Raw genomic sequence first — 11,050 nt, 5'->3', positions numbered from 1 at the left:
AACAATCTTCTTACAATACCAGTTATAATTATGCCTCGGTGCGCATGCGCAAGCGGGGTAACGGTTTCCCTCAGAGTACTGGATTTGAATCTGAGACTGAAGAGCTAGGTAGTGCCGCCTACCACTCTATAGGTAAATTATGCACTGATACTCATGCACTTCTTCGGTCATTCTTTAAAAATAACATTTTCGGTCGGATGGCCAGCGTCATTGTGTTTGTGTGTTTGTCTGTCTGTGTGTCTGTGTAGACTGCTACAGCTGCTCAAGGATCAATGAAGAGTTCCTATATATATTATATAGGCTATAAATTATAGTCATGTTTTCTTGGATTCAAGGATGTAAGTGAGAAAAGGGCTCTACTGATGGCGGCGTGTGTATTAGCAATTTAATAAGTAGGTTTCGCACATCCACCACCGAGGCATCAGAATCCGCGGTGCTTTCATTATTAGGAGTTGCTTCCTGCACATGCATGCTCAGTATGATCAGACTCAGAGCCCCACCCACAAAACTGTAAAACAATTTTTTGGTGTGGCCTTAGCACTAGAAACAAAATATTAATTGAGCTCTTTGGGTGCACATTAATTATTGGCATATACCTATAGGCCCTGATAAATTATGCTTGGAGCATAATAGGTGTCTCAAGAATAATTGGGCATCAATGTCCATTTTTGGTAAAGATCATCATTACATTAAGATTAAGTTTTGCATAACAGTGTTTTCATCAAAAAATGGCTGAAGGTGAATATTTAGTCTCATGAATCAGCCGCCCTTTTACCTAATTATGGATCAGTTCAATTCAGCAAGATAATATGATAATTATATTAATTTATGTCTTGAGTCAGCTGCATGTGTGTTGTGCTATGTCTTAATTTTGTATGTCACATTATTTTGGGAATAATCAGAGAGTAATCGGATTTTTAATATAACAGGCACATATTTCAAGAATTAAAGAATAGAATAATGGGTGAAAAAAGTATAATTTATCATGGCCTAATACCATACGTATCGCGGGAAATTTTTGCTGGTGCAAATGTTTGCTATTTGCGAACATTTCATGGGTTCTAATATTCGCGTTTCAATGCCACCCACCGATAGCTTTGCATGTGAATACTGGTGTGTGGGAGTTTAATTTTTTTGCTTCTCCGTGCCCTCAAAAAATGTAAAATTTTACACCTCACGAAAATTCCCCGCTGTACGATATAATTAACATTTTATGCTTTTTGAATAAAATGCTTGTATAACCCCTGCTTGTATAATTATACTATGTGGTCTGTTGTCATTGAAAAAGTCATAAGATGACCTGGCATGCTTTAAAGGAAGGGACCAAAAGAAAAGATGATGGCATTTGGCAAGAATGTTTAAATTAATGGGAAACCATTATCACCCACATAAGGTATTAATTAATGCTGACACCTCTATATAATTAATGTCTGGATGTTTTGTTCAGTAAGTATAGCTGTAGATCTAGCTAACGTTTTTGAGTAGACCTTAGCTATATATAAAGGAGTTGACATACAATCTATAGCTGTTATGTATATATTTAAGCTTATTGCATGTGTTGTGATTCTGTCTGCACTGATACAAGAGTCAGTACAAGATGGCAACTGTCCAGTCTGTGGAGCACCCACTGCTGAGGCTTCAATTACAAGCACCTTTGCCGGCAGCAGTAAAACCAGACAAAGACGACAAGCCACTAGATCTATAAATCTGGAGTCTGGTATGTGAAATCTATTCTCAATTTTCGATCATCGTGTTTTTGGTGTCAATTGTGATAGTTTGGAATATAATTATACCTAATTATAATTATGTAATGTTACGTTGTCATCATTATTGTACGAGTATATATAGTGCGCATTGTAGCTAAGCTTGTCAACCCGATCGATGATTAGACATGAATGTACATCTTCTAAAAGCAATTAAGCTATAGTCTATCAAGGTATATAGATCATGTTTACTATTGTTAGAGGAAGCTAGTGTTCTATCAATTCAGGATACTACACTGTGACCAGCCCTTTGAGCTTCTAAATCATGTTGAAACTTCCTAAACAGTGTCTAACTATTATGTCGATATAATCATAATTATGATGTGCTATTAGTGATTGGAGAGCGTACAATTAATCCTGTATTACATCTGGTCCAGTAATTGCATGCGTCGTCATTGACAGCGTGCAATTATATTTGTCGAGTAAGTGCACGCTGTCAATGAGAACGTATTGTAATTGGAAGCCTTAACATTGCTTGTTACCGTATATATATATAGCGGGTAATTTTCGTGGGCTGACCTCCACAAACTTTTAACATAGGCGTGGATTACCGGAACGTAGGAACGCAGGCAGGCAACGAGGCTAAACGAAATTTTTACTCTCGAAAACCACCGTTTCTCGAGTTGAACGAATTTTTTTACCCCACGAAAATTACTCGCTATACGGTAATTAACTCGTGCTATTAATAATCCCATATTGCACTCTTAACCATAATTATACCCTATATACTAACAGCATGGCTGTATTTCCACTGTGTGGCCAAGAATCACATAATCTCTCAAACCAGAGTTGCTCTTCAATCTCTGCTCAAACTCTGGATAATTTAAGCCACAGAGCTAACTCTCAAGTATCAAGATATCCAACTTTCGACAATAACATCTAGAATCTAGCCTCTACTGATACTGATGACAGGAAGTGAAATTCAACCGCAATTAATTAAAAGGGGTGTGACTTCCGGGCAAACATTTTCTGCCGCTAGGTGCCCGGGGAAAAAAGGTTGCCCCCCCCTTTCAATAAATCCTGGCTACGCTGATTCGTATACCTCCTGGCGTGACTATAATATATAAATTATAGTACACATTTCTTGGAACAGACACATGCATACAGTGCCACATGACCCAATATTCCAATATTGCATACTTGTGGCCAAATGTGAGCATGCAATCACACCCAGATTTCTGCAATTCCCCACCCATATTTGTTTGCACATGCGCAGAGGAGGTTGGTCACAATTGTTAATTAATCTTCTAATTTTCTTTGTAACCTCCAATTCCGTGGAAACTTGAGAGAAAGTAGCTATCCTAGCTAAGCCAAAAGGCTGCAAACGATCATAGCCTCTTATACTAGTAGGAAGTGATGCTAACAATACTCAGTGATACTAGAAAGTGAGTAGCATAGTCATACTCGAAGTAATAAGCCAGAAACTAAGATTAGTCACAAAGTTCCAGTTGTTGCTGCACTTTCCTTGTTTCTTTGACTCCTGTCTTAATATAGCAGGTGTAGCAACGATAGTTTTAAACTACTACGACTTATAGGCTAACAGGAGACGTAATACAAGACAGATAAACGCTCAAGAATGCCAAAATAAGATAAAAATGCTGACTCAGCGGGTTGGGTAGGTTGGGGTTCTTTCAATGGCTTCTGTGCATTTACTGTAGGAATTGGAGGTTACAAAGAAAATTAGAAGATTAATTAACAATCGTGACCAACCTCCTCTGGCACATGCATGCGTGTAACTGTTAATTCAATAATTACCCACAGATACACAAAGAACGTAGCTATATAGCCTGCTAGCTAGCTATAGCTGAGACTGGTAAGTATATAGAGATCCAGAAAAGGGGGGGGGAATTTGCCCCCTTTGCCACCCCCTGGTTACATCACTGGTCTATAGGCCCCATTATACTACAATTTTAGTGATTCCTTCATACCGGTGAAACACGAATGAGTCAAATCAGAAGAAAATTAACCCTGTGTGGTCTAACTATTGCATTTTGGCAAGGATCCGTTACTATGCACCATTCAGTTTTGCGATTTTATTTTTGCCAAGTTCGCATAATCACGTTTCATGCTCGCAAAACATTTTAGTAATACAGTACATGTCAGAGTACGTTCATGTCATGTCATGTGATACGATATCTCTATTTTTTCTAGATTCCAATGCTCCTACAACCAGAGGTAGTACATTTGCTCTTGCATTTATGAGAATTTTTTTTTTCGGTACACCTGAAATAACACTTTATATCACGACGGAACAAAATGTGTCTAATTTCACTATCGAAACGAGGTATTTTGGTCTAACAGAATTCAACGAGGCATCACCTGGCAGTGGATTGTACTCTCGTACTGGCACAGCTCGGAGGGGGGAATACACTATCATTCAATTGCAAGCTGCTGCAGACTTTAATGGTCTACCAGACTTTGGACCACCAGACTTATCAGTAGGGAGGGTCGTAATGAATGATGATGCAGTTGATAGACCAAAGGGATTGATTTTAACTGCAGATAATCAGAGTGATGAGCTCACAATATATGCTCTTAGCAGTTTTATGATCTCCGCTGGTACCTTCATGGCTATTAATTGTGTCGAGTTTCCAACGGCAAGAGACTACCAATATTTCGTATTCTCATCTGAAGATGATGACAGCCAGTTTCTCATCACACCCTGTCAAGATAACACAACTATTCGTGTTAGACCATCACAACCATACACTCACCCTTCCTGGGTGAATCCAAGTGTGCAACGTACAACTCCGGGTACCTTGTCTGAGGAAGAAGCAATCTATGGACGACGTTTCAATCGTTTTGATACTCTGTTACTTAGCAGTGTGGATGATTTGACCGGCACTATCATTACATTTGACAAGCCATTGTCTGTCTTCAGTGGCTTTATAGCTTTTCATTATTATGTAGAGCAAATTCCACCACACCCAACTTACGGCGATGTTTTCTTTCTTGCACCATTTGAATTATTTGGATCTAATTACTTTCGAATAGGCTCTGTTAGTGATGAAGCCTCTATACAAGTCAACTGCCCATGTGAGCGAGGCTCTGTGAGTAATAATAGAGTGCCCCTTTCAGGTTCTGGGGTATTTTTCACTGCTGTTATAAATCGAGGCCAATACGTTGAATGTAGAACACCATACAATAGTCGTGCATTTTGTAGCGTCCAATCAACACGTCCAGTTACAGTCATGAGTTACAACGTTGATTTCATAAACTCGATGGTGTATATACCACCTGTTGATTCCTATCTGACTCGGTACAGTCTCACAAGTCTACTAGGTGATTTTTTAAGCTATACCCTCCAGGAACTAAACATTGATCAGGAATTACTAGTCAATGGAGATGTATTGACTCCGTCTGATGGTTTCACTACCATCAATTGTAGGTCGGACTGTTTTGAGTCAATGGTGTGTGGGCGGGGAGCTACTGGACACTTAGGCCAAGGAACCTTTGATATACAATTTTCTGGTGATGTACCATTCTGGGGGTTTGCATACAGTTTTGGTTTCTTTGCATACCCTCTACCATTTGAGATGAGACCAATAGGATGTAAGTTCTATACCCAATACAATATATTCTTACTTCCTTTCTCCATCCAGTGGCATGGATCCAAGCTCAAGACCTTGTTGTCATGGAAACAATGGGTTTAGTAGTTATGGAGTTCATGATAACAAAAGGGGATCGTTCGGTAATAACAAGAGCTTTTGCTGTCACTAGAAATGTGTCTGCAACAGAAGGTAAGAGATGAGTGTCTACTTAAGCCTATATATAAAGGGTGATCAAGTTTTCAAGATGTTCATTCTGTTTCGCCATTGCTCAAAATTAATATTAATTTTACACAAAATTTTTCTATTGATTATATCATGCAGGAGAGGACTACAATTCAACTGGCTTGTTCCGAGGTACAGGCAATAATAATTTGGAATGGAGAATTGGTAATTCAGCTCCCAATGTTCTATTTATCGTGCCCATAATTGATGATGACATTCCGGAACCAGTTGAAGTATTAGAGATTGTAGTTGAATGTGAAGATAATGGAAACTGCTATCTACCACGACGATCTTACACCATCACCATTATAGACGATCAAGGTACGTACGTATAATTATAGAGCTTATGTTTCTAGCTCGTTGACTGTATACATGTATATATATAACTCACATTCATCTATGTTTTACGGCCAAAACCTTTGCGAATGACCGAAGTTAGCAGAACAATTTGATCTGTAGTTTTTACGATCAGGTAAAGATGCCATAATATATAATATAAATAAATACTGCATGGTGAACATCCGGCCATGCACTGTGACAGTAAATTGTAGTCATTTCCTAGGCTAATAATTATATATATAGTTTTTACCTCTGAACTGCTAATACTTATTATTGTAGCTATTTGTTTTGACCTGCCTCAAATTGAAATGGAGAATGGTACCTTGGAATATAATATGGAGGAAGATGTGTTTAATGGCACTAGACCGAATGGAACTGTTGCAACATATACTTGTATCAATGGGTTCAGACTGGATGGAAATGCCACTAGGATATGTGACACTGGAAATTGGACGGGCACGGTACCTGTGTATATAGAAAGTAGGTTATAATTATGTATGAGAATATTTGTATGTAAAATTATTTGGTATAACAGTAAGTATAGCCTAAACTTATACGACTCAAACTGAATATGAGATAATTAAGAAAGGGACACTGTACTAGCTAAATACCACTTTTAAGAACATGCAAGTAGAATGCATGGTATTCTGTACACTCATTTTGGGCACTCTACTGTCACAACATATCCTGACTGACTTCAAATTGTTTGGTTTTCAGAGGTTCCTATACTGTATGTGTCAGTATATAGTTAATGTGATCATTTCCTATTATATATACCCTCTTATGTTTAAACACATTTTTTCATTATTGTAGTCTTTTGCTCCGACCTGCTTCAAATTGACAACGGTACACTAAGTTTCATTGGCTTTCCCTTGAATGGCACTAGACCGAATGGAACTGTTGCAACATACATGCACTTGTGATGATGGATTCAACCTCTCACTAGGAGATGCTACTAGGATATGCTTCGATGAATATTGGACGGGTACTGAACCTGTGTGCACAACAGGTAAGCCCTGCATGTGTATACATTATATGTATATGTGTGTGCATATGCATATAAAAGTCTAAGAATATAGACTACACTGTACCATAGTACAGTGTAGTCTATATTCTTAGACTTTTTGAGTATTCCCTTTCCCCTTACCAATTATATAGCCCACATAAATGTCACATTGACTAGCTATATAACTACATGCAGTAAACTGGTGTTAATTTACTGTCCTAATTATAAAAAGGGAGCTGTAGAAAATGTAGAACACTGCTTAATTATCCACAAATTGTCTCTTTTTCGGAGGATCGTATATAAGTATATAGCTATACAGTACAGAATTCTGTTGACATAATTATAGTTATCATTTCCCTCTGTGTTTAGACCCAACAGTATCGACTATGCAGCCAACCAATGAGGGAGGAGGTGTGTCTGACCCAGTGATTATCAGCATCATCGTCGTCGTGGTTGTGGCTGCTGTTGCTATACTGGCAATAATTTACTGTCTCTGTTTTTTAAGGTCGAGACGAAACATACAGTGCCAATGGTAAAATATGTGCCCCAACAGTGTCTGCAGTATTTTAACTATTATTATTATAGCTTAGGCAATCGTGTTGTGTATTTTTGATTGGATTTAATCTCTCTCTTTATAGAATGAGGAAGCTGTCTGATCGAAGTACTCTTATGGGTATGTATTATAACAGGAGCGGATGAGGGGATGGAGAGTCTTACTACATATTCACAGATTCACTATCGTCTTAACCACATTTCTTTGTAATAAGCTATGTGCTGTACATGCATGTGTTGCTGATACCGCGTTTGATCTAATACAATAATAGTGAGTATCATGAGCAGCACTTAGCAGTTTGTATGGATGATTTGTAGATACATAGCTAGACGATACAGAATCTGTGTAGTAAGACACTCCATCTGCTTCTGACTATATAATTGTGATAGTTTAGGAAAAGGGTCCTTACGCTGCAAGATATAAAATTGGTTTTTACTGCTTAATTGGACAGAGCAGAGCTTTGGCTTCATTCAAAATGATACCAGAATTGAATAGTTTGCACTTTCCTAGCCTGATATATTTTTAAGTGAATGGCTAGTACTGCATGCAGTGACGTTTTGAGAAGTCAACGTTCAAAGTCAATGTTCAAAGGTTAATTTTTACATTCAAAAGATGGTCGTTCGGTGTGTTTCTTCAACATGCACGATTTGTTTAAAACATCACAGAGGGCCAACACTTTTCAGGCAAGGTTAAGCCTTTTACACTTCAGTTTGCCCTCTATAGATATCACTCTCCACCTATTTTTGAACATAGCAAAAATTGATAAATTGATAAATAATAATTATACCTATACTTCCTAAGTAGCTATACTATCACAATTATGCTCTATATCTACAGATTATCAAATGCGAGAGATCGTGAAGTATGTTCCAGAATCAATGAGAATTCCCAGCTCCAATCTGAACTGCAAGATGCAGTCAGTCAAGGTAACTATTTGTAGAGTCAAAAAATTAGTTCTCTGTCAGTTTAATTTGATCGAACTATTATTCCAGGAGCCTTTGGGATTGTGTACAAAGGACTACTAATGGACTGGAACAACGTTGCCATTAGGGGCGTGGCTTTAAAGACTCTGAAAGGTATAATTGTAGCTGATCTATTTATGCTGCGTTCTGTCAAAAAAAAGATTTGCGTATCATAGAGAATTCTTGGTTCTTTCTTTATTTCGTGTTTAAACAGTGTATATAATAATTGGGGCGAGCGAAACGAGTCCCTTAAACCTAGTGATGGAACGTAGCAATTTTGTCTGTGTGTGTGTGTGTGTCTGTATCGGCACGATATTTGTTTTTTGTACACGTGACCATTTACCAACTTTTACGTGAAAGCTGCACATGGGACCGGGACCAGAGCGGCTAGCTAACACTCAGCAACGAAGGCTCAAACAAGACACAGAGACTCTTGAGGCTACAGGCACGCCTACAGCAGGTCAGAGTAGCTCAGATGGGGACTTTTTGAGCGTGAGATCACACAGGCACGCCTGCAGAAGGTCACAGCAGCTTACTTGCCATGTTTCATCAAGGATACTCATAGGTCACTTTAAGTGAGACAATAAACCTGCTAGCTCAACAGGATAACACAGAGACCAGACACTACGGCCGGGCATGCATGTCAGACCAGCTCAGATGGAAACTTTTGAGGCCACAAAGGCACGCTTACAACAGGTCAGAGTAGCTTACTTATCAATCTGGATTGTTTACATTGACAGTATACTAAAGCCTTACGGTAATTTGTTGTAATTTGGGTCCAGCAAAAAGTAACAATAATTGTCACGGGTATACAGCTGGCACAGGAAAGTCGTATCTACATCAGACTACTCGGTCATCCACAATCACTGATACTACTTCATTCGATTCATATAAAACAATAATTCTTATTGTACCTAATCACTGTACAACAAAAACAAAATTGCTCGCTCGCCCCAAACATGCTCTGCATGCTCCTAGTTATTATATTTGTCTAGTATTATAAACCCTAGTTGATACATGGGATCTACATGTGAAAAGTTTCTTATATAGAGGATCGTTATAAAACTTCACGGAATGACCGTTGTAAAAGTTTTTGCGGATTTAATTTTTGCGAAATAGCAGCCTTTGAAGCATGCATGCAATTCGTGGGTATAATTGTTTGCTCTAAATCAGCAAAAACCGCAAACATTTATACCCTCGAAATAATTATAACCATATCATTATACTATAATGTAGCAAAGGGTTTGCCCATGAGCACTATAGTATCAAATGAGTTAAACACTCGTTTGTCTGATTCAGAATCTTTCAGGCACTTGTGTCTACCCCCCTCCACCTCCCTCAGGTCTGTTCACTCAGAGTGACGTACAGAGCATGGTGAGTGAGATCACTAAGATGCAAGAGTTCCACCACCCTCACGTCATGCCCCTGATTGGGGTGTGTCTCGACGCTGGACCCGGTGTTTCTATGGTGATGCCGTATATGACCAATGGGAGTCTACTAGACTACTTGAAAAAAGAGAGATCTGCGCTAGAGTTGGCAGAAGGAGAGGATTCTGAGAAGGTATATTTGAACTCTATGTAAATCATAATTATATATATTATAGTTTGAATGATGAAGCCTGCATGTTATTATGGTTCAGTATAATTATATGCAGTGAAGTATCTATTGTGGTGACACTGTACAGTGAAACATTTTTGTTGTGGTCATCCTATATATGTTATTGTAAGCAGTCCACCCTCTATACAGCCCTGTTATAATGGACCCCAAAAGTCTCCATGCATAGCATGCTTGTGTTAATTGGCAGGCCACCTTTTTGTTATACAGCCACGTACTATTATAGTCTATATACCAAGGATGACCACAGCTATATATATAGAGACATAGTTTATTACTGAGATACCATTTCTTCTGAAAAATTAATGGTGTTGATACCTTTGAGCATGGATAACTTGAGTTAGGAATGTCCAATTACAATGCATTTAGTAGTTATTGAAAGGGTCTATCAAATGGTGTGTTTAAATTAGTGATTGCTTTTTTGGATCCAAATCTTTTGTTTTCGTAAATTATTTGTTGCTACCATAATTATAGGTGTTAGCTGTGAGGAAGCTGCTGTTGAAGATGTGTCATCAGATAGCTCTTGGAATGGCGTATCTTGCTCGGCACAAGTTTGTCCATCGAGATCTGGCTGCCAGGAACTGCATGTGAGGCACTGAATTGATTTGTCTGATCTTATTTGCTGCATGCTGCACGAGTGCACACAGTATACGTAATATGGAGGATTTACACATAATTATTTCATGTTTGATCATTATAGGTCAGCAAATGTTCATGAAATAATAATTCTCGTAGGTTGGATTCAAATGGTGACGTCAAAGTTGGTGATTTTGGTCTGGCCGAGGACACGTATGCGCAAGGATACTTCAGACAGGGTGAAGCTGAGGGAGTCAAACTGCCGTACAAATGGTTGGCAATGGAGAGTCTAAATGATGCTATATTCAATGAGAAGACAGATGTGGTATGTTAATTGCTATTAGTTACGGGACACTGCATGTGTAATGCTCTATTACTCCAGTTATGTATGATAGTCTACCATATTTACTTTACTTCAAACTCTTGCACAGTAACAGTTATATTATTCTTGGCTGCTGCCACAG

The 11,050-nt window shown here is 38.5% G+C and overlaps 2 protein-coding genes across 7 annotated transcripts in view; both read left to right on the top strand.

Annotated features, from left to right (window-relative positions):
* The window catches only part of LOC135335380 (uncharacterized), an 18,367-nt gene extending 10,976 nt beyond the window's left edge, over nucleotides 1-7,391 (top strand). For 2 of the 3 annotated variants that reach the window (XM_064530874.1, XM_064530882.1), the window contains exons 2-7: nucleotides 3,915-5,315; nucleotides 5,366-5,503; nucleotides 5,636-5,857; nucleotides 6,155-6,355; nucleotides 6,689-6,884; nucleotides 7,251-7,391. In XM_064530874.1, the coding sequence (XP_064386944.1) occupies nucleotides 3,915-5,315; nucleotides 5,366-5,503; nucleotides 5,636-5,857; nucleotides 6,155-6,355; nucleotides 6,689-6,798 (2,072 nt within the window). In that variant the 3' untranslated portion in view covers nucleotides 6,799-6,884; nucleotides 7,251-7,391. Of the gene's footprint in view, nucleotides 1-1,585; nucleotides 1,718-3,914; nucleotides 5,316-5,365; nucleotides 5,504-5,635; nucleotides 5,858-6,154; nucleotides 6,356-6,688; nucleotides 6,885-7,250 lie in introns of all 3 variants that reach the window. The other variant, XM_064530866.1, reaches the window with a different exon arrangement.
* LOC135334578 (uncharacterized) overlaps nucleotides 1-11,050 on the top strand; it is a 58,916-nt gene that overhangs the window by 41,652 nt on the left and 6,214 nt on the right. For 3 of the 4 annotated variants that reach the window (XM_064529825.1, XM_064529834.1, XM_064529849.1), the window contains exons 10-13: nucleotides 8,427-8,510; nucleotides 9,739-9,956; nucleotides 10,485-10,597; nucleotides 10,746-10,911. In XM_064529825.1, coding sequence (XP_064385895.1) covers nucleotides 8,427-8,510; nucleotides 9,739-9,956; nucleotides 10,485-10,597; nucleotides 10,746-10,911 — 581 coding nt within the window. The remainder of the gene's footprint in view (nucleotides 1-8,426; nucleotides 8,511-9,738; nucleotides 9,957-10,484; nucleotides 10,598-10,745; nucleotides 10,912-11,050) is intronic. The other variant, XR_010394334.1, reaches the window with a different exon arrangement.

The sequence above is a fragment of the Halichondria panicea genome, chromosome 1, assembly GCF_963675165.1.
Source record: "Halichondria panicea chromosome 1, odHalPani1.1, whole genome shotgun sequence".
Taxonomy (NCBI): Eukaryota; Metazoa; Porifera; class Demospongiae; order Suberitida; family Halichondriidae; genus Halichondria; species Halichondria panicea.
Note: the sequence above shows the minus strand (reverse complement) of the source record. Positions and strands in the feature narration are given on the sequence as shown.